We start from the raw sequence: 25,136 nt of genomic DNA on the forward strand, positions 1-25,136 counted from the left end.
AACCTGTCTCAGCATTATCCACAGGGTAACTGTCAGCCTGTCTTAGCATTATCCGCAGGGTAACTGTCAACCTGTCTCAGCATTATCCACAGGGTAACTGTCAACCTGTCTCCGCATTATCCACAGGGTAACTGTCAACCTGTCTCAGCATTATCCGCAGGGTAACTGTCAACCTGTCTCTGCATTATCCACAGGGTAACTGTCAACCTGTCTCAGCATTATCAACAGAGTAACTGCCAACCTGTCTCAGCATTATCCACTGGGTAACTGCCAACCTGTCCCAGCATTATCCACAGGGTAACTGCCAACCTGTCTCAGCATTATCCACAGGGTAACTGTCAACCTGTCTCAGCATTATCAACATAGTAACTGCCAACCTGTCTCAGCATTATCCACAGGGTAACTGCCAACCTGTCTCAGAATTATCAACAGGGTAACTGCCAACCTGTCTCAGCATTATCCACAGGGTAACTGCCAACCTGTCTCAGCATTATCCACAGGGTAACTGTCAACCTGTCTCAGCATTATCCACAGGGTAACTGCCAACCTGTCTCAGCATTATCCACAGGGTAACTGCCAACCTGCCTCAGCATTATCCACAGGGTAACTGTCAACCTGTCTCAGCATTATCCACAGGGTAACTGCCAACCTGTCTCAGCATTATCTACAGGGTAACTGCCAACCTGTCTCAGCATTATCCACAGGGTAACTGCCAACCTGTCTCAGCATTATCCACAGGGTAACTGCCAACCCGTCTCAGCATTATCCACAGGGTAACTGTCAACCTGTCTCAGCATTATCCACCAGGTAACTGTCAACCTGTCTCAGCATTATCCACAGGGTAACTGTCAACTTGTGAGTCTGAAAATGGACACTGGAGGTGAAGGAATCAACGTCGTTAGTAGCAACCGGATGTAGTAGAAAGATATAATTTCAACATTCGGATGTTTAGAGCACAGAGTTAATTATATACATTGTATTGTTTCAGATGCGACCTTCCGTTGACTCCCAGGTAACAATTCAACAACGGACCAAGTTATTTGAGCCAACGATAAAGATGATTGAAACGACTCTTTTAGTTGTCAGTCATTCAGTCAGACTTTTCAACGTAAACCACAACAGGCCACTGTGATTCAGTCCTGACCTCTGTAGTTTTACACATTGATTGTTTTTATTTATGTAGCTTAGCTACAGTATCATTAAGGTAAAAAGCAAACATTTCCATTCATTCATTTAAATACATGGCAACATATATTTATGAAATATATTTGGGCATTTATTTTACTAGCTACCACAGCATGCTCTCAAAATGTATTTCCATATATTTAAATATATAAACATATATGTAGAAATATATCAAAAAGGCCAATTTTGTAATATGTCCATATATTTAAATATATGTAATATAAGGCTTAAACACATATTTATTTTAATATACGTAAATACATAAATGTTGTTCAAACAGGGTGGCACCAATGATTAGGGCCAGGCGTTTTGGTTGTTCTTCAGTTGTTGTTTTTCTACCGATGTAGCACTTTCTCACACCGTGATCATCTGACATAATTATCCAATTAGTCCAAAATCAATTCCCAACCGTGTGAATTGACTTCAAATGAGATTTAAAAGAAAATATTTGCATCAACAGCATGCACTTTAGACTAATGCACCAAATGATTAGCCTAAGGAAATACATCGGCATAAATATTTTACTTACTCATTGTCTGTTATCAAAATTATATAGGAATAGTAGGCACGTTATCTAAGAAAATGTAGCCGAACAAAATCTAGCCATTTTCATTAAACACGTGTACAAACGTCAATGATGAGGATATATATTTTGCTTTTGCAAGCGCCAACATCCCTCTAAACAAAGTTGACAATCCCAAATTGCGCACCTTCATTAAGACACGTGAAAAGAACGGAGCCGCAGTCTCCGGTAAAAAAAACACAACAGAAAGCATCTCCATAGTAACGGACAAATCCACTGTCACACATTGTGTATGAGAGCTGGGTGAAGATGTTAAAGTTGTTCTGGCTGATAGAGTGTATTTACAGGCAGAGAACTATTCAACAGTGTTAGAATATCACTCCTGAGTAGCTTCGCTTTTACATGAACCTTGTGGAGGCGGAGAAGCGCATCTCTCCAAATACTGCCGTCTTAACAGAGATGGATAAAAGGTGTTATGTCTATAGTAAATGAAAATAGGCGAGCCATTAGTATTCTGAAAATAGTTTATATTTCACCCTCTACATTTTCGGATATAAAAATGCCTATCATACCCATATGTTAATTAACAGACAACGAAGACGTCGTGAAATATTGTTGTTAATTGATGTTGTCTTGTTATGTAAGGACGAGACTGTTTCACTATATATCCCCCACAACCTTTCAAGGTTGAAACATTCTTCTGAGACGGCATAATTATGTCAGATGGCTGTCTATCCTGTCTATCCTGTCTTTCCATTTAAAATGTGACGCTAAATTTTAGGTTTTGCAGAATATATTGTTGTCTGCGAAGAACATCCCAGCGGGGAATTTCAAGCGATAGAGATGTTTTATTGTACACTTATATTTTCTGCTTGGATTCATAGTCTTTCCCCTTTAGGTGTCCTAATTGCCCCATTTATATAACCTCCTGTGATCAGGGATTGAGTCTGTTGGAGGCGATCAGCTTGAGAAAAACGAGGTGTAAAATCACTGATCTACGAATAGAATTCCCTGCCAAATAATAGGTTGTGTGAAATTAAGATTCATTTGCTGCGCCTCCCCTGGTTCAGGCGATCCCTCCACCAAAAACGAATGGACAACCAGACTGGAATGACTGAGACTTGTGTCAATTACAGAGCATTTCTTAGGATTTTCTGCCTGCATCAAACCCAGTGGATAATGCTGGAATTTTGGTCAATAAATACTTTTTAGTTTTTTTTTAAACGCCTGGCCCTACTATATAAACCCTCTATTTATGCTATGGATCCCCATTCACTGCTGACAAGGATTAAAACAATTATATCACAATAATGTTTGCAGCGATCATTATCATCAAAAACATCCAGGAAATGTCCTCTCTGTTCGCAGGTGGTTAATCTGCGATGGATTAAATCCCGTCCAGAGTCAGGAAGGGATTTATTTATGGAGATACGCATCAAGCCACAGATCTCCTGACTTCTTCAGAGACCTGGAGAAGAACAGAGGTGGATAAAGAACCAGGTAAATCACATAGGAGACTGAGAGCAGCAGGTATCACCTTATGATGTACAATCTATTCCCGAGAGGAATAGCACTATACAAGTATTCATTAAAACACTTTACCTGACAACATCAGTCATGCCTTTCTGCAAAGTCTTGACCTGGTAGGGAACTCCATGTTTCTCACACAAAGCACGAACCAGAGGAGCCACCAGGTGGTAGTTATGACGGGGCATGGTAGGAAACAGACTGGGAGACAGAGGGGGAGACAGAGAAAGAGAGGCAGAGAGAGAGAGTGGGGGGGAGGAGGAAGGAGAGAGAGGGAGAGAGAAATTAGAGAAAGAGGCAGAGAGAGAGAGTGTGGGGGGGAGGAAGGAGAGAGAGGGAGAGAGAGATTAGAGAAAGAGGCAGAGAGAGAGGAGAGAGAGAGAGTGGGGGGGAGGAAGGAGAGAGAGGGAGAGAGGCAGAGAGAGAGAGTGGGGAGGAGGAGGAAGGAGAGAGAGAGAGAGAGATATTAGAGAAAGAGAGAGAGAGAGAGAAGGAGAGAGAGAGAGAGAGGGGGAGGAGGAAGGAGGGAGAGGGAGAGAGAGAGAGAGAGAGAGAGAGAGAGAGAGAGAAAGAGGCAGACAGAGAGAGAGGGGCAGGGGCAGGGGGAAGGTGACAGAGGGAGAGACAGAGAGAGAAACCGTTATCAGAGAAACCTCAGTTTCTGAGTAGTAGATTGTATCAATATTGTATCTAAACACTATTACCAGGTAGAGTATTTAGTACAAACAACAAGTTATATTTAAGATCAAATGAAGCTGAGTGCTGCTTAAACTATAACTTTAGTATGTCAGTGACCTGGTAAATGAACATATAAATACTGTCATGAAGTGGGCCTCTTTGGGTACAGCGAGCACCATCCCCCTCTCTCTGCACCACCTCTCTCTCTTCCTCCTACACTCAGGCTCTGTTAGGCAGGTCATAAATTCCTAGAGGAGTTTCTCTCCTCATGGCAAGAGTATAGAGAGAGTGAGGTTCACAGGAGAACAAAGGAACCTCTTCCAAATCACAGAACTTGAGAACTGAACAATGTCCATGTTTTGGAGAATGTGTTCATGGTCGGGGAAGAATCCAGCTATGAACTGGTCCGTTTTGTACAATTTTGTGAAACTCATGAGACAATACAGCCACGTTACTATAACTGTGTTTATACAAGAGTCTCAGTTGTGGGGTTTGCATCTAATTGTTGAATAAAATGAATGAGTAAAATGATATTGTCTACTGTTCCAAATATAACCCCCACCTAATAAAATCCTCTTCAGACCAGCTGAACCTCGATTACCACGAGAGGGAGTTAAGGTTGGAGTAGATTGCTGAATCTTATAACCATACCATGTGGTTAAACTCTGAGACTATCGATCCGACAGAATAAGAGCTACTCTTCGATACTAATTAGTAGTCTGCAGCTAGAAATGATGTACCCGTGAATGCGAAGGCCGACAACCGCCGAAACATCTATTCTACATTTCTGAATGTTACTTACTCTGAACTATCCATTCTAACCAAAGACTCCAGGTACGCAGAGAGAGGGGCGGATGAACTTCCAACAGAGATCACGACGACACACTGAGCGTAAATATATATATTGATTACAATTGTTCCCGAATGAGTGAGCGTTCATGTGCAAAGGATTAGCATTTCAACTGTTAGAATTATCAACTGTGTCGTGTCTTATCTTTGGCGCCCTTCTCAGTCCCATTGTCTACCAAGCCGCGATGCCGGTTTAGCCCACTAGGGCACATCCCCTATCATTGCCTTGTAACCATATCTACTTTGTTTGTTTGTGTGTGCATTTCTGTGATTATTTAGTTAGTTAATAAATAAATGATTGAGACAATTGATGTATGGATGATTCATAGTGAAGACTGGGTTCGTGCAGATAGCCAACCATTTACGACGTTTGGAATGAGACCAAGGTGAGGTAAAGAATAATTCATTAATTAGAAGACTAATTGATCAGATATTAAAATATCTGAAAGTTATATTAGGAAAATTATAACTTTGAAATCTGAATATTTTCCTTGGTGCCCCGACCTCCTAGTTAATTACATTTACCTGATTAGTTAATCACGTAATAATAATTACAGAGAATTGATTTGATAAACTAAAGGTCTTCAGTTTAATGATGCCAAAGACACGACAATACAGTATATACTGTTGACAGAAGGTGGGATATTTGTTTCACTTACTGGTGTTCAATCTGAAAGTTGAGGTGTCCACTGAACCAGTCGTTGAAGGTTGACTGTTCAATGTTGCAAGTAGCACTCAACTAAGACCAGAGAAAGAGACACGTTACAGCTCCCTCTGCTGGAGAACTACAGAAGGCACAGCCCCAGAAAACAGTCCTGGGCCTGTACTCAGGACTGCTGTTCCCAGATCAGTTTAGCATTTTAAGATTATAATGAATAGGAATGTATGGACAGGGGGGACCTGATCCTAGATCAGCCCTCCTACTCCAAGACAAGACCCAGTTGTCTAGTAATGACATGTTACCTGCATGGTGAGCCAGTCCTGGTGTCTCTCGTGATCTATCTCCATAGGAAGGTGATTCATCTGGGTCACCCATACAAACCAGTGGCTTTCCAAAAACCTATATACAGTACAATATTCACAATATAATTATTCAGCCACAATATTATATTACATTATTACATCAAGCACAACATTGTGTTGTTTTCTAATACTGCAGATAGTTTGAATACAACGAATGAATGAGTTCATCTTTGAGCTCCCTCTCAGTTCATACTTTACCTGACAAAGCTGATCAATGCTACTGAGCCAAAGAAACCAAAGAAGGGATAGTAACAGCAGAAGAAGCGAAGGTAGAAACTCATCGACCACGCCAGATCCTTCACAGGAGACAAAGATTGGTATTAGGCCAGACATTATACATCTGGGGTCCCTACCCAGTGGCAACACATCATTCATTTTTTTGAGTCCCACATTTATTAGAAATTATAGATGGAACGTATCGATGCTCATCGGCCATTGGACATAGACATTACACAACAAGTTGGTTGATGATGTAATATACCAGGGAGATATGTATACTGTAGCTAAGAAAGTAATACAAGTGTATGTTGTGTAGTAAGCTGTTAGTAGCCCATGTGCCTCACCCTAACAATTTGGTCCTTTTCCACCTCATAACTTACTCTACTGTTCTGACTTTGTGGTGCACATGTAGCCTGTAAGAGCTTTCCTTGTCTGCTTATATCCCCCTTTATTTATCCTATGGTTGTGACTTGGTGTACAGGTTGAACACTTGAAGAACGGCCTGTGTTCTGAATTCTGTCGCGGTACATTTCAAAAGTGCTGAACAAATAGTTATATTGACTACGTCCGTCCTAGAGCGCTCATTAAAGTCTTAATCGAAATTACGGTTTGCCTCTTATCTGCTTGTCGTCCCCTTATGCCATAGTTTGTACATCTCAAATTGTCAGTAGAAACCACATTTGTTTAACCAAGTCAGCCATATCAGCAATGTTTTTTTAAAGACAGTAAATGAGGCTGAATGAACTGTTTCGCTGCCAGACAAGGCTCCGCTGACAGCCAGGTGTAACAGTGGTAAGATGAAGGGACTGCTTTTGGGACTCTGCTGTTGGGACAGCTTTATGTAGGCCCTAACAGTTTGTGGGCACCATTTGTCACCATTATAGTGCAATTAATGTATTGTTTAGTGTTGTGTAGTGGCTTTGCTGGCATGCATCCCACTTTTTTTGTTTTTGCTAAAATCACCCCTATTCCCCTATAGAATGACTGCAAAGCAACAATTATCACGGTGATAAGGAAGATAGTTCACCCGATGTCACAGGAAGTCCATAAAGATCAAGGACAACAACCACCCGAGCCACTGCCTGTTCACCCCGCTATCATCCAGAAGGCGAGGTCAGTACAGGTGCATCAAAGCTGGGGACCGAGTGACTGAAAAACAGCTTCTATCTCAAGGCCATCAGACTGTTAAACAGCCATCACTAACATTGAGTGGCTGCTGCCAACATACTGACTCATCTCCAGCCACTTTAATAATAAAAAATTGGATGTAATTAATGTATCACTAGCCACTTTAAACAAAGCCACTTTATATAATGTTTACATACCCTAAATTACTCATCTCATATGTATATACGGTACTCTATACCATCTACTGCATCTTGCCTATGCCGTTCGGCCATCACTCATCCATATATTTATTTATATGTACATATTCTTATTCATTCCTTTACACTTGTGTGTATGGTAGTTGTTGGGAAATTGTTAGATTACTTGTTAGATATTACTGCACGGTCGGAACTAGAAGCACAAGCATTTCGCTACACTCGCATTAACATCTGCTAACCATGTGTATGTGATAAAATTTGATTTGATTTAGTCATTTCTGATGGTACAGTCAGTGTGTTGTTGGTAGTACAATATTATTGCTCACTAGCTTTAGTGAGCAACGGACAAGGATTTAGTGCCCCCAGGTGTTCACACAGTCATACCTATCCTACCCTGTCTTTCTAAGGTCTTCGAAAGCCAAGTCAACAAACAGATCACCGACCATTTCGAATCCCACCGTACCTTCTCCGCTATGCAATCTGCTTTCCCGAGCTGGTCATAGGTGCACCTCAGCCACGCTCAAGGTCCTAAACATCATATAATTTTACTCTCTCGTGGAAGCCCTTATGTTCCAGATGGGAATGAAGAGGATTAAGTCTACATTTAGTTGGTATGAAATCTCACCACCCAGTCCTGTCGTAAAAACATGGTCCGTAATATCTGGATGTGGAAATACACTGGAATAAGTAGTGGAGGTCCAACTGAAACACAGAAGGGAAATTATTGGTATTACACACATACACAGTGGTCTGTCTTTTACCTGTGTGTGTTCAATGGAAGTTGATGTGATTCTATACAGAAATCCATGAAACGTGTTCAGCAACTTACTGAGGAAGAAGTACTGGTGTTGGTGATGGTAGGGCATGTACTTCAACTTCTTTATACCATACTGCAATAGACAGAGACGAGGAGTCAGATGGATCTTACACAGAAACACTAATACCGTTTTAACACGACTGAGACAAACCCTTACATGGACATTATTACATGGGTATTTCATGAATATTGCATTAAATTAATGAGCTATTACATGGTTATTATTACATGGTTATTTCATGAATATTACATTAAATTAATGAACTATTACATGGATATTTCAATACTACATTAATAATATTACATGGTTATTTCATGAATATCACATTAAATTAATTAACATGTTGTCTTAAAGGTAAAACATAACCCACTATGTTTAACAGCAGAGAAAACCCCATAAAGGGTATTTCTGATGACGTTTCCTAGAGTGACCCCCAACATTACAACAAGTGAAACATCGCCTCTGTTCATATTTCCATTTAAGCTGTACACCACCAGGGTACAAATATTGTCTGTACACCAACAGGGTACAAAGATTGTCTGTACACCAACAGGGTACAAAGATTGTCTGTACACCACCAGGGTACAAAGATTGTCTGTACACCAACAGGGTACAAAGATTGTCTGTACACCAACAGGGTACAAAGATTGTCTGTACACCAACAGGGTACAAAGATTGTCTGTACACCAACAGGGTACAAAGATTGTCTGTACACCAACAGGGTACAAAGATTGTCTGTACACCACCAGGGTACAAAGATTGTCTGTACACCAACAGGGTACAAAGATTGTCTGTACACCAACAGGGTACAAAGATTGTCTGTACACCAACAGGGTACAAAGATTGTCTGTACACCAACAGGGTACAAAGATTGTCTGTACACCAACAGGGTACAAAGATTGTCTGTACACCAACAGGGTACAAAGATTGTTTTAGGGTCATTTTTGACCCGGCAGTTATAAATTAATTTACACACCACAAACACACACACACACACACACGCGTGCACGCACGCACGCACACACACACACACAATGATAAATGTAGATTATGTGCTGCTGATTGAACTCAGACCAAACTAAAACTTTCTTGTGGATGTGCAGCGTCTCCCCTCCACGACCCCTCCACGACCCTTCTACGACCCCTCCACGACCCTTCCACGACCCCTCCATAACCCCTCCATGACCCTTCCACGAGCCCACACATGGAGGGGACTAAATCATCCAAATTTCAGACAAAATAAACATGTCTTGAAAGCATTGTTTAATAATGGGGAATGCAGTCAGAGGCTATAAAGATGCTGCAGATCCTCCCAGTTCTCTCTTTGCTGAAGCCATGAGTGCAGGTTTCAGTGCCCAACAGGTCATATATCTGATTTTATCAGATGTCCAGGAGGAACCAGAGAACAATGATTTATAAGAGAAGGAGGTATCTGAAGAAGAAGATGGGGAAGAATACAACCCAGAGGACGATACATCATCTTCAGATGAAGAAGAAGATAGGGAAGAATACAACCCAGAGGACGATACATCATCTTCAGATGAAGAAGAAGATGGGGAAGAATACAACCCAGAGGACGATACATCATCTTCAGATGAAGAAGAAGATGGGGAAGAATACAACCCAGAGGACGATACATCATCTTCAGATGAAGAAGAAGATAGGGAAGAATACAACCCAGAGGACGATACATCATCTTCAGATGAAGAAGAAGATGGGGAAGAATACAACCCAGAGGACGATACATCATCTTCAGATGAAGAAGAAGATGGGGAAGAATACAACCCAGAGGACGATACATCATCTTCAGATGAAGAAGAAGATGGGGAAGAATACAACCCAGAGGACGATACATCATCTTCAGATGAAGAAGAAGATAGGGAAGAATACAACCCAGAGGACGATACATCATCTTCAGATGAAGAAGAAGATGGGGAAGAATACAACCCAGAGGACGATACATCATCTTCAGATGAAGAAGAAGATGGGGAAGAATACAACCCAGAGGACGATACATCATCTTCAGATGAAGAAGAAGATGGGGAAGAATACAACCCAGAGGACGATACATCATCTTCAGATGAAGAAGAAGATAGGGAAGAATACAACCCAGAGGACGATACATCATCTTCAGATGAAGAAGAAGATGGGGAAGAATACAACCCAGAGGACGATACATCATCTTCAGATGAAGAAGAAGATGGGGAAGAATACAACCCAGAGGACGATACATCATCTTCAGATGAAGAAGAAGATGGGGAAGAATACAACCCAGAGGACGATACATCATCTTCAGATGAAGAAGAAGATGGGGAAGAATACAACCCAGAGGACGATACATCATCTTCCGATGAAGAAGAAGATGGGGAAGAATACAACCCAGAGGACGATACATCATCTTCAGATGAAGAAGAAGATGGGGAAGAATACAACCCAGAGGACGATACATCATCTTCAGATGAAGAAGAAGATGGGGAAGAATACAACCCAGAGGACGATACATCATCTTCAGATGAAGAAGAAGATAGGGAAGAATACAACCCAGAGGACGATACATCATCTTCAGATGAAGAAGAAGATGGGGAAGAATACAACCCAGAGGACGATACATCATCTTCAGATGAAGAAGAAGATGGGGAAGAATACAACCCAGAGGACGATACATCATCTTCAGATGAAGAAGAAGATGGGGAAGAATACAACCCAGAGGACGATACATCATCTTCAGATGAAGAAGAAGATAGGGAAGAATACAACCCAGAGGACGATACATCATCTTCAGATGAAGAAGAAGATGGGGAAGAATACAACCCAGAGGACGATACATCATCTTCAGATGAAGAAGAAGATGGGGAAGAATACAACCCAGAGGACGATACATCATCTTCAGATGAAGAAGAAGATAGGGAAGAATACAACCCAGAGGACGATACATCATCTTCAGATGAAGAAGAAGATGGGGAAGAATACAACCCAGAGGACGATACATCATCTTCAGATGAAGAAGAAGATGGGGAAGAATACAACCCAGAGGACGATACATCATCTTCAGATGAAGAAGAAGATGGGGAAGAATACAACCCAGAGGACGATACATCATCTTCAGATGAAGAAGAAGATGGGGAAGAATACAACCCAGAGGACGATACATCATCTTCAGATGAAGAAGAAGATGGGGAAGAATACAACCCAGAGGACGATACATCATCTTCAGATGAAGAAGAAGATGGGGAAGAATACAACCCAGAGGACGATGTATCATCTTCAGATGAAGAAGAAATCCCCCAAGCTGAAAGAGAGACATTTTTGTTAAAGAACAGCAAAATAACATGGTCCTTGTCACCATATGACAACCAGGGCGGGATGGCAGCACAAAATGTCATAAGGATGACCCCACGGCACACAAGACATGCCGTTTCCCATGCCCAGGACATCACCTCAACATTCTACATGTTCATCACACCAGCCATCTGAAAAATCCTCCTGGAGATGACAAATTTGGAGGGTTTCCGTAGATATGGAGACAACTGGAAGAGGGATGGATGAAATTGACCTGCGTGCCTACATAGGGCTGCTAATCTTAGAGGGTGTGTATAGGTCCCGAGGCGAGGCTACAACAAAGGAGGCGTGGACAACCTGGACAAGGTGATTGGAACTTACAGCTGCAGGAGGATGACAGCCCGCAGGCCCCTGGTCATCTTCCATAACATCATTGATGTGTCCTCATACAATGCCTTCATGATACGGAACAAGATCAACCCTATCTGGATGCCCGATAAGCGGTGTTCCTGGAGCAGCTGGGAAAGACACTTGTAACCCCACACATTCAAAGAAGGGAGTGCCTCCCCTGCACAGCAGCATCTGCAGCGCTTGTGAAAGCTGTTCAGGGGGCTGAATCTTGTCCTGATCCACCTGAGGCTGCAGCTGGGGTATGCCAGAGATGGTAGACAAGAGGAGGAGATGCCACTTCTGCCCCCCAAAGAAGGACTGTAAAACAATACTAAGTGCTGCACATGTGAGAAATACATCTGCAAAGTCCATGCACACACACTTACATACTGTCCTACATGTGCTAATTAGAGTCGATTGATTTATGTTCTTCACATTTTTGTTTTGTATCTGTTATCTTATTTTATTCTTATTTATTGTTGTTGTTTATACACATGGGGTTGGGGGCAATGGTTAAAAAAAAATGGGAGAAGACTAGTATTTTGTAGTTGAATTCCTCATTGTACAGTATATAAGAATATATCACTATGTTGCCAAAAAAATGTCACGACTGCTATTGTTTCAAAACTACTTTCTACTTTCTTTGCCGCTATTTTCTTCGGCTACACGTGTGCTAAAAAGTTTGTTTACACCTTTTTACACCTACCTTTACCATTAATAATAATAGTAAACCTCTAAACAATTATGACAGGTGTGACAGGTGTGCTGTAATAGAAACGAGTGGTGACCACTGATTGAATGCAGTCTTTCTGCATTGTGAAGAGGGAAAACCCCAGATATTCACAACGTTTGTGATGAATGACAGGTTGTTTCTTCATGCAAAATAGATTTGGGGTTTAAAATTCAATCAAGATGTTTTATTTTAGGGGTTTAGTGAAGGCCGGTCATTGTGTACAGAGCAGACAGAATGTTAAGACTACACAGGTTAAGAGGATATTAGAATTTTACATGAATATTATTGTATGGTTATTTCATGAATATTAAATTAAATTAATGAGCTATTACATGGATATTTAAATACTACATTAATAATATTACATGAATATTTAGATTATTATTCAAATATGACAGGAAGTCAGATGGGTCATAAAGCACTAAGGTTGTGAGTCCAGTTGGGGCAGGAATCACAAATATACTATAGTGATAACTACCTCTACAGGCTGTTTGTCTCCCAGGACGAAGACATGCAGTGAGTTGACATCAGGATCTTTACTAAACACGTTGGGCTTAGCGTGGTGCTGGAAGTGACGATGGTTCCACCAGTTAGCAGAGGCACCCTGGAAACACACAGCTACTGTTACTTATTAATGGTACACACAATTACACTTACTGTAACTTACACCTGTTGGACACTACACAAAATAAGGCTAATGTATAGCAGTGAACTTTGAAACGTAACACTGCTCTGGTGAATGTAGGAAAGTGAAAAGGACCGTTTCCATGAACACAGATTAAACTTGTACTTTCAAAGCTGATTATCCATTGAGAATGGTTTTCAGTCTAGAACTAGGTTTAAACTGTGTCCGATTAACTTATCCAAAGAGTAGCAGAAGATCAGCCTAAAGAAACAGTATTGTCGAATGTCCAACCATTGTCCAGTAGCCTACCTTTAGGTGTCCAATGACAAACTTGTGCAGTACGTGATTCCAGCTGGATTTCTTGCAGACTGACAGGTGGCCGTAGTCATGCTGCAGCCAGCCAGCCTGGGACTGAGAGGGAGAAAGAAAGGCAGATTTTGAACGGTGTCTGAAAGGTGGTTTGGTAACCCTATCACTAAGCTAAACCCTAACCTAACCTCACCACCCCCAACCTTCACCTTAATCGTAACCCTAACCTAATACCCCAACCTTAACGCTAACCCTAATACTCTAATTCTAACCTTAATCTGAAACCTAACCATAACCATAATCTTAACCCTAACCCTAACCTTAGATCCTTTTGCCTGACCTTTGAATCTGCCTGTCAAATATCTTATTGTACTCCCTAATAATACTGTAATGGTACCTGAGACGTGGCCAGCATGAGGGAACAGAGCAGTGTGAGGCTCCAGCTGGTCCCCCAGACCCAGAGCAGGCCCAAAGCCAGGGCCTCTAGTAGCAGGATGTGGCCCAGGTAGAGGCTGAAGAAGAGGGGGCGGGCACGGAGGAGACCCTCCCTCTCCAGACGGTCGCGCAGGGCCTGGAAGTCCTGCACCAGTACTGCCTGTATGGATTAGAGGTGATCAATAATCAATACATATGTAATGAGATCTTTCTCAAAGTAGATGAACCAGGAGGAAGATGGACGATGGTAGAAAGATGAGAATTGAGGGAGAAGAGGGGAGGAAGAGGACAGGAGAGGGAGAAGGACAGGAGAGGGATAAGGACAGTGTAAATTGAGAAGAGAACCCTGTAGAGAAGAAGAGGAAGAATAAGAGGAAGGGTGAGGAAATAGAAGTAACAGAAAGCTGAAGAGAACCAGGATAAGATGTAAGACTCCTGAATAGGTAAACAGACAGCGGGCAGCGGGGAATCTGGGCACATAGACAGGTTGGTATAATGTGATCTAGTTATAGGGGCATCTGGGCACATACACAGGCTGGTATAATGTGATCTAGTTATAGGGGCATCTGGGCACATACACAGGCTGGTATAATGTGATCTAGTTATAGGGGCATCTGGGGACATAGACAGGCTGGTATAATGTGATCTAGTTATAGGGGCATCTGGGGACATAGACAGGCTGGTATAATGTGATCTAGTTATAGGGGCATCTGGGGACATAGACAGGCTGGTATAATGTGATCTAGTTATAGGGGCATCTGGGCATACAGACAGGCTGGTATAATGTGATCTAGTTATAGGGGCATCTGGGCACATAGACAGGCTGATATAATGTGATCTAGTTATAGGGGCATCTGGGCACATAGACAGGCTGGTATAATGTGATCTAGTTATAGGGGCATCTGGGCATATAGACAGGCTGGTATAATGTGATCTAGTTATAGGGGCATCTGGGGACATAGACAGGCTGGTATAATGTGATCTAGTTATAGGGGCATCTGGGGACATAGACAGGCTGGTATAATGTGATCTAGTTATAGGGGCATCTGGGGACATAGACAGGCTGGTATAATGTGATCTAGTTATAGGGGCATCTGGGCATATAGACAGGCTGGTATAATGTGATCTAGTTATAGGGGCATCTGGGCATATAGACAGGCTGGTATAATGTGATCTAGTTATAGGGGCATCTGGGGACATAGACAGGCTGGTATAATGTGATCTAGTTATAGGGGCATCTGGGGACATAGACAGGCTGGTATAATGTGATCTAGTTATAGGGGCATCTGGGGACATAGACAGGCTGGTATAATGTGATCTAGTTATAGGGGCATCTGGGCATATAGACAGGCTGGTATAATGTGATCTAGTTATAGGGGCATCTGGGGACATAGACAGGCTGGTATAATGTGATCTAGTTATAGGGGCATCTGGGGACATAGACAGGCTGGTATAATGTGATCTAGTTATAGGGGCATCTGGGCATATAGACAGGCTGGTATAATGTGATCTAGTTATAGGGGCATCTGGGCATATAGACAGGCTGGTATAATGTGATCTAGTTATAGGGGCATCTGGGGACATAGACAGGCTGGTATAATGTGATCTAGTTATAGGGGCATCTGGGCATATAGACAGGCTGGTATAATGTGATCTAGTTACAGGAGCATCTGGGCATATAGACAGGCTGGTATAATGTGATCTAGTTATAGGGGCATCTGGGCATATAGACAGGCTGGTATAATGTGATCTAGTTATAGGGGCATCTGGGCACATAGACAGGCTGGTATAATGTGCCCTAGTTATTATAGTAGATGACTGAAGATGACACACTACGACTTGGTCCCCGGTTCTTCTGACACATTGTAGAAAATATCATTCTGCACAGCATTCAGTCTGAGATGCATGTAATTCCCTATCAGCCAGAGAAAGACAGGCCTCACATTGGTCCCCGGGTCCCTACCTAAACCTACAGTATGTTAGAGTGGGTGTGGTGCTATGTCAGAGGGAGAGATGCTGTAGGCTTCACATTCTATGTTTCATTATGTAGCCTACAACGATGTATGTTATGGGCGTGGTGCTGTAGAGGGAGAGAAATAAAGATGGGCCTCCTCACGTTTTTCCCCTGGTCCTGGCTGGGCTCTGTCGGTGCCAGCTCTCCAATCAGCAACGGCTTCAGAAACTTCCTGACAAAATTAGGATCGGGATGGAATGCGACAAATGCTTCCTAGAAATCAGAGACATAGATTCATCTATGTTGTTTAAGAGAAATACATACAAATGTCATTCATTTGTCTCTCAGTACAAAAATATAATTAATATTCACCGAGTGATTAAATAAAGACGCATCATGCAGAAATCGCTCCGCCGTTTCCTGGTTGTTACAATTCTAATAGTTCGCCCTAATTTCAGTTCATGTGACAAAACAAGCAAGTATAGTGTAGAGAATATATATATAATAATATAGAGTAGAGAATCATATATAATAATATAGTGTAGAGAATCATATATAATAATATAGAGTAGAGAATCATATATAATAATATAGAGTAGAGAATCATATATAATAATATAGAGTAGAGAATCATATATAATAATATAGAGTAGAGAATCATATATAATAATATAGAGTAGAGAATCATATATAATAATATAGAGTAGAGAATCATATATAATAATATAGAGTAGAGAATCATATATAATAATATAGAGTAGAGAATCATATATAATAATATAGAGTAGAGAATCATATATAATAATATAGTGTAGAGAATCATATATAATAATATAGAGTAGAGAATCATATATAATAATATAGTGTAGAGAATCATATATAATAATATAGTGTAGAGAATATATATATATAATATAGAGTAGAGAATCATATATAATAATATAGTGTAGAGAATCATATATAATAATATAGTGTAGAGAATATATATAATAATATAGTGTAGAGAATCATATATAATAATATAGTGTAGAGAATCATATATAATAGTATAGTGTAGAGAATCATATATAATAATATAGTGTAGAGAATATATATAATAATATAGTGTAGAGAATCATATATAATAGTATAGTGTAGAGAATCATATATAATAGTATAGTGTAGAGAATCATATATAATAATATAGTGTAGAGAATCATATATAATAATATAGAGTAGAGAATATATATAATAATATAGTGTAGAGAATCATATATAATAGTATAGTGTAGAGAATATATATAATAATATAGTGTAGAGAATCATATATAATAATATAGAGTAGAGAATATATATAATAATATAGTGTAGAGAATCATATATAATAATATAGTGTAGAGAATCATATATAATAATATAGTGTAGAGAATCATATATAATAATATAGTGTAGAGAATATATATAATAATATAGTGTAGAGAATATATATAATAATATAGTGTAGAGAATCATATATAATAATATAGTGTAGAGAATCATATATAATAGTATAGAGTAGAGAATCATATATAATAATATGTAGAGAATCATATATAATAATATGTAGAGAATCATATATAATAATATAGTGTAGAGAATATATATAATAATATAGTGTAGAGAATCATATATAATAATATGTAGAGAATCATATATAATAATATAGTGTAGAGAATCATATATAATAATATAGTGTAGAGAATCATATATAATAATATAGAGTAGAGAATCATATATAATAATATGTAGAGAATCATATATAATAATATAGTGTAGAGAATCATATATAATAATATAGTGTAGAGAATATATATAATAATATAGAGTAGAGAATCATATATAATAATATAGTGTAGAGAATCATATATAATAATATAGAGTAGAGAATCATATATAATAATATGTAGAGAATCATATATAATAATATAGTGTAGAGAATCATATATAATAATATAGTGTAGAGAATATATATAATAATATAGAGTAGAGAATCATATATAATAATATAGAGTAGAGAATCATATATATAATAATATAGAGTAGAGAATATATATAATAATATAGAGTAGAGAATATATATAATAATATAGAGTAGAGAATCATATATAATAATATAGAGTAGAGAATCATATATAATAATATAGTGTAGAGAATCATATATAATAATATAGTGTAGAGAATATATATAATAATATAGAGTAGAGAATCATATATAATAATATAGAGTAGAGAATCATATATAATAATATAGAGTAGAGAATCATATATAATAATATAGAGTAGAGAATCATATATAATAATATAGAGTAGAGAATCATATATAATAATATAGAGTAGAGAATCATATATAATAATATAGAGTAGAGAATCATATATAATAATATAGAGTAGAGAATCATATATAATAATATGTAGAGAATCATATATAATAATATAGAGTAGAGAATCATATATAATAATATAGAGTAGAGAATCATATATAATAATATAGTGTAGAGAATCATATATAATAATATAGAGTAGAGAATCATATATAATAATATAGAGTAGAGAATCATATATAATAATATAGAGTAGAGAATCATATATAATAATATAGTGTAGAGAATCATATATAATAATATAGAGTAGAGAATCATATATAATAATATAGAGTAGAGAATCATATATAATAATATAGAGTAGAGAATCATATATAATAATATAGAGTAGAGAATCATATATAATAATATAGTGTAGAGAATCATATATAATAATATAGAGTAGAGAATCATATATAATAATATAGAGTAGAGAATCATATATAATAATATAGAGTAGAGAATCATATATAATAATATAGAGTAGAGAATCATATATAATAATATAGTGTAGAGAATCATATATAATAATATAGTGTAGAGAATCATATATAATAATATAGAGTAGAGAATATATATAATAATATAGTGTAGAGAATCATATATAATAATATAGTGTAGAGAGTCATATATAATAATATAGAGTAGAGAATCATATATAATAATATAGAGTAGAGAATCATATATAATAATATAGAGTAGAGAATCATATATAATAATATAGAGTAGAGAATCATATATAATAATATAGAGTAGAGAATCATATATAATAATATAGAGTAGAGAATCATTGTATGACAAAAAATGGGAAATAACTTTTTCATAACCAAAAAATATTTGCATATCTCAGCAAACAAAACAACAAAACCGAAAGTAAAAGAAAAAAGAAAAATGAAAACTTAAGAACAGGAAGCATAGAAATAGAACAGATAGAACTGCTTATTAAACATTTGCATATTGCAGCTTTAAGATCATTATCATGATCCATCAATGTACGATCCACTAACAACTAGTGTAATATGTCATTATCACAATGTACAATCCACTAACAACTAGTGTAATAAGTCATTATCACAATGTACGATCCACTAACAACTAGTGTAATATGTCATTATCACAATGTACGATCCACTAACAACTAATGTAATAAGTCATTATCGCAATGTAGGATCCACTAACAACTACTGTAATATGTCATTATCACAATGTACGATCCACTAACAACTAGTGTAATATGTCATTATCACAATGTACGATCCACTAACAACTAGTGTAATAAGTCATTATCACAATGTACGATCCACTAACAACTAGTGTAATATGTCATTATCACAATGTACGATCCACTAACAACTAATGTAATAAGTCATTATCGCAATGTAGGATCCACTAACAACTACTGTAATATGTCATTATCACAATGTACGATCCACTAACAACTAGTGTAATATGTCATTATCACAATGTACGATCCACTAACAACTACTGTAATATGTCATTATCACAATGTACGATCCACTAACAACTAGTGTAATATGTCATTATCACAGTGTACGATCCACTAACAACTAATATAATAAGTCATTATCACAATGTACGATCCACTAACAACTAGTGTAATATGTCATTATCACAGTGTACGATCCACTAACAACTAATATAATAAGTCATTATCACAATGTACGATCCACTAACAACTAGTGTAATATGTCATTATCACTATGTACGATCCACTAACAACTAATATAATAAGTCATTATCACAATGTACGATCCACTAACAACTAGTGTAATATGTCATACCTAAAACATTATAACATTTGCAACAGTCTTCCTGGAATAACTTGAAAACATTTCACCAACATCTTCCATAGTTAGGCTACTGACCGTGGCATCTTCTCCAGCAAAGTGACTGATGACCCTGATGCCCCCCGGGTGTCTCTTCGCCCACTGAGTAATATTATAGACCTTCCTGTCGATGACCAACCACTGGTCGCTTCTGTGGCAGTGCTTCTGGACCTCTTCCCAGGTGTAGACTGCACTGCCACCTCGCCCTCCACCGGGCCCAACCCCGTCACCCTTGGCCGGCTCGCTTGACTCCGTCTGCTGACCTCCGCCCCCCATCCTCGGTTCTCTCTGCTCCACTCACACCGTCGCTGTGTTGGCTGCGCTCTGACCAGTCTGTCCAACTGAAACACACTGAGGACCAGTCAAATGCAACGTACAGAGAGGAAGTCAGGGAATGGAATCAGAATCAGATCATGCTGTCTGAGCCAAGTCACACCTACGTGGTGAAATGGTGTGACTCTTCTACAGTTTGATGTTTATTGGGATGAGTCTTGTCCTGGAGGCAGATCTGAGAGATTTCCACTAGATAAGCCAACTGCAAAGTCAAAATTGGTTATATTAAAACATTTATAAAAACAAACATTTCCTTTTTGGTCTTAATTTAAGATTAGGGTTAGGTTTAAAATCTGATTTGATGACTGTGGCTGTGCTAGCTAGTGACCATTCGGCAGAGCTGCCTCCAGAACAACATTCATGACGAAAAACGCTAACCTGCGATTCTTCTGCCAGAGGGAAGGGAGATGTTTTCCAGACAACGATGTACAACAAAATGTGTTGTTCAATTCATTTGCTGAAAATATCGAATGACGAATACCTGTAGAGGCGCAAGAATGTCAGCCAGTCTGGGTCCTGTAATTCTGTGGAGTTCCTTTTCTAACAAAAAAGATAACGCCATTGTGTGGGCATGGACTCCTCTTCTTTTCCGCATATGTTTCCCGAGTTTTATATGACACACAGTGCAAACCTTTATGAGTGGTTCATGTTAATGTCTGTATAATGACACACATGATAAAATCGAAAAGTCGTGTCAACCGTTACAGAAATCCCCAGGCTACATGACATTACATTAAATCAGGCTATATTGCGATCAACAATATAACGCAATTTATACAATGATGATGTGGATACAGAATGAATAGAATAGCTGCACTCACCAACATTTCCAGATGTGCAATCCTCTCCTCGCTCCGTCTCTTATTCATAAAAATACATTTACTTCTTTCTGATTACCCGTCTCATCATCTATCCAATCAAATCACCAGTAGGCTACTAACTGTATATTTCGTTCCTATAGCTCACTCAGTCATTCACCCACTCGTTCACTATACAATTCAAAGCCGATCATTCGAGGGTCTCTAGTCCAATAGAGTTGTTTCACTAGCCTGCTGCCATATCTGCAATTGGTTCATAACAGCCTTTCCGAATTATATAAAAAAATAAATAAAGGCCGGCCCTCTCTATCTGATTGGCTTTCTGGTCTGTCAATCACTTTCCTATGTCAATAGTTTACCTATTCCAACCAATCAGGACGTTCTTGGACGCAATCAGGGCCCCGCCCCTGACACAGTGCCTGTTTACATGCTGTCTCAAGAAGAAGAAAGGACTGCCCCTCCCTGATGCTTTCCGGTGTAGTATTTTATCCGGATCCCCATTAGCTACAGGCAAAGCTGCTTCTACTCTTCCTAAGGTCCACACAAAACATAAAACATGACATAATACACAACATGAATAGACAGATACAGAACCACATTCATTAAAATAAATAAAATAACGTGAAATTACAATACACAAAACAAAAATATAAAACACGACATGTAAAGTGTTTCATGAGTTGAAACAAAATTATCCCAGAAATGTTCCATATGCACATAGAGCTTGTTTCTCTCAAATGTTGTGCACAAATGTGTTTACATCCCTGTTAGTGAGCATTTCTCCTTCGTCAAGATAATCCATCCACCTGACAGGTGTGGCATATCAAGAAGCTGATTAAACGGTGTCAAAGTTGGCCTCCCGAGTGGTGCAACAGTCTCATGCACTACATCACGTGTGCTTGAGGTGTCACTACAGACCCGGGTTCGTCTGGGGAGAGTTTGGCCGGACGGGATTTCTTTGTCCCATTGTGCTTTAGCGACTCCTTGTGGCGGGCTGGGAGCCTGCAAGCTGACCTCGGTCGCCAGCTGTACAGTGTTTCCTCCGACATATTGCACTGTCAACTGTGGGACCTTATATAGACAGGTGTGTGCCTTTCCAAATCATGTCCAATCAATTGAATTTACCCCAGGTGGACACCAATAGAGTTGTAGAATCATCTGAAGGATGATCAATGGAAACAGGATGCACCTGAGATCAATTTAGAGTCTCATAGCAAAGGGTCTGAATACTTCTGTAAATAAGTTATTTCTGTTTTTTATTTTAAGTGTTATGCATTTTATGCATTCATCAGTTATTTGTTGTTATTAGTTGTTCATTCCATGTGTAACTCTGTGTTGTTGTTTGTGCCAAACTGCTTTGCTTTATCTTGGCCAGGTCGCAGTTGTAAATGAGAACTTGTTCTCAACTAGCCTACCTGGTTAAATAAAGGTGAACTAGCCTACCTGGTTAAATAAAGGTGAACTAGCCTACCTGGTTAAATAAAGGTGAACTAGCCTACCTGGTTAAATAAAGGTGAACTAGCCTACCTGGTTAAATAAAGGTGAACTAGCCTACCTGGTTAAATAAAGGTGAACTAGCCTACCTGGTTAAATAAAGGTGAAATACATTATTTTTGCGGGAAGACGTGGATGTTGATTAAGGCACCTCTCTGATTCAGAGGCATTGGGTTAAATGCGGGAAGACGTGGATGTTGATTAAGGCACCTCTCTGATTCAGAGGCATTGGGTTAAATGCGGGAAGACGTGGATGTTGATTAAGGCACCTCTCTGATTCAGAGGCGTTGGGTTAAATGCGGGAAGACGTGGATGTTGATTAAGGCACCTCTCTGATTCAGAGGCGTTGGGTTAAATGCGGGAAGACGTGGATGTTGATTTAAGGCAGGAAATGCGGGAAGACACATTTCAGTTGAACACATTCAATTGAACAACTGACTAGCTATCCCCCTTTCCCTTGTGTCAGTGCAGTCTATGAAGTCTGTTGTTCATTTCTTCATAGACAAATAGCATTGTATTTGATTCAAACACAATGATTTCCAAAGTGTTTGTTAATAAGAGCCCGGCAGTAGACTTATTGGTTTGCTGTTTGAGACAAAAAAAACAGCCCTTTACCATTCGAAAGTAAAGGTATCATGACTTTAGCTTCCCTACCTGAGGTGAAAACTGTTTTTCTTCAAGCTCAGATTGAAGATAACGGCAACATATTCTGCTATTATCCTCAGTAGCTTTGGTCTCTCATTATTAATGGCCAGGAACACTCAGAAAAATGTTCCATGCTAACCTTATTTAAATTGCTTTTCTTTCATAATTAGGTATTTTATGTCTGGATAGCTCACAGTTTGTTGCTGGAAAGGGACATTTATTCAACTGAAACGTGTCCTTCCGCATGTAACCCAAACCCTATGAATCAGAGCGGTGCAGGGGGGTGGGGGGTTGGGGGTGGGGCTGCCTTAAATTGACATCCACGTCTTCGGCGGTTAGCATTTCATGTCTGAGTTTGCCCACTTTGCCAATGAAGAAGTTATTTAAATAATTGGCCACAGGGTTTGGTGATGAATGAGTCATCTGATTTAATAAATAACGATGTTGAATTAGTCTTTTTTGCCCATAATTTCATATGAAATTCTCCAAAGCTTTTTTTTACGCCATATTTTATATAATTTATCTAAGTTTCATAATACAGTTTTTCTTCTTCTTTTTTGTTCAGTTCAGTCACATCATTTCTCCATTTGCGGTCGGTTTTCCAGTCAGATGAGCAGCCAGACTTATTAGCCACTTCTTTAACTTCCTCTCTCTCTCAACCACACAATTCTTCAGTTCCTCATCGATCTATGGTGCCTCAGCAGATCTAACAGTCCCTTTCTTAATAAGTACATGTTTATCAATAACTGGAAGGAGAAATTTCATAAATGCTTGTAAGAGCTTTCTTGTTTGTAGAACTTTTTGTCCCATAACAGTGTTTTAGGTGCCAAACTTATGGTCATGTTGCATGTAGTGTGTAGGAAGGAGGGAGATTCCTAGATGTGAGAAGTGTGCAGGAGGGCATGAGTCAAAGGAGTGTGTAGTATTGGTGGAAGAAGTTGTGTGTGATTACTGTAGGGGTACCCAGATCAGAAGTGTCCTGTGAGGGAAAGGCAGGTTTAGGTTGCCAGGATCAGAGTAGTACAGGTGTCATATGCTGAGGCAGTGAAGAGAGTAGCAGAGGAAGATGTGTTCAGGGCGAGGAGGTTCCCTGTGACTAGACCGATGCCAATAGAGTGTGATAGGAATAACTTGCTTCAGTAAGGTTGGCTTTTTAGCATGGGACTCCTGAGAGGCGCAGCGGTCTAAGGCACTGCGTCTCAGTGCTAGAGGTGTCACTACAGACACCGTGGTTCGATTTCCAGGCTGTATCACAATCGGCCGTGATTGGGAGTCCCATAGGGTGGAGCACCATTGGCCCCAGCGTCGTCCGGGTTTGGGTTTGCCCGGGGTAACAAAAACACGCTAGACAAGGTTGGATCTTTTTGTGTCGCTAAAATGAATTGTGCGAGAAATGTCAGTGCAATCATTTTTATGCACAACTATTTATTTAATAACCATTTATATCGATGTTAACTTGGAGTCATGCAATGCCATGTTGTGTAGTCCTGCCACTATGACTCGGCGGGAAACCACTCTGTTTATTAGGCTACAGATGAAATAAATGATGGTGAACATCACAGGATGGCGAAAGGAGTTTTGACGCTCCTTCCCAATAAATATCGAGGGTCTTACTCTGGTGACATGATCATCGATGCTTGGGTTGCCGTTTGACAAATAAACATAATCTCACTCTTTTGTCCATAATAATCTCATCACGTTGGCCAGTGGTACTCAACTCTGACCCTACAAGATCCGAAAGCCTGCTGG

At 39.2% G+C, this 25,136-nt stretch overlaps 1 protein-coding gene across 12 annotated transcripts; it reads right to left on the minus strand.

Moving 5' to 3' along the window:
- Positions 1-1,152: 1,152 nt before the first annotated feature.
- On the minus strand, positions 1,153-23,416 carry LOC110521170 (acyl-CoA Delta-6 desaturase). 12 transcript variants are annotated; one of them, XR_016495040.1, is made up of 15 exons: positions 21,252-21,506; positions 20,809-20,911; positions 20,538-20,632; positions 20,137-20,448; positions 16,035-16,145; positions 13,881-14,078; positions 13,484-13,585; positions 13,028-13,153; positions 8,159-8,219; positions 7,032-8,031; positions 5,984-6,081; positions 5,726-5,822; positions 5,422-5,501; positions 3,311-3,436; positions 1,153-3,176 (listed from the first exon to the last, which is right to left on the minus strand). XR_016495040.1 is itself a non-coding variant. In XM_036968522.2 (15 exons), exons 4-15 carry the CDS (start codon positions 20,371-20,373, stop codon positions 3,125-3,127), a joined length of 1,365 nt encoding a protein of 454 aa, XP_036824417.2. In that variant the 5' UTR covers positions 20,374-20,438; positions 20,538-20,632; positions 20,809-20,911; positions 21,252-21,506; the 3' UTR covers positions 1,153-3,124. The 12 variants fall into 12 exon arrangements, 10 of the variants coding, with proteins under 10 accessions (XP_036824417.2, XP_036824416.2, XP_090087088.1 ...); XM_036968522.2 differs by having other exon boundaries at positions 7,955-8,031; positions 20,137-20,438; XM_036968521.2 differs by having other exon boundaries at positions 7,955-8,031.
- Between the last annotated feature and the right edge of the window lie 1,720 nt (positions 23,417-25,136).

This window comes from Oncorhynchus mykiss, chromosome 4 (genome assembly GCF_057628025.1).
Source record: "Oncorhynchus mykiss isolate SJ-2025 chromosome 4, ASM5762802v1, whole genome shotgun sequence".
Taxonomy (NCBI): domain Eukaryota; kingdom Metazoa; phylum Chordata; class Actinopteri; order Salmoniformes; family Salmonidae; genus Oncorhynchus; species Oncorhynchus mykiss.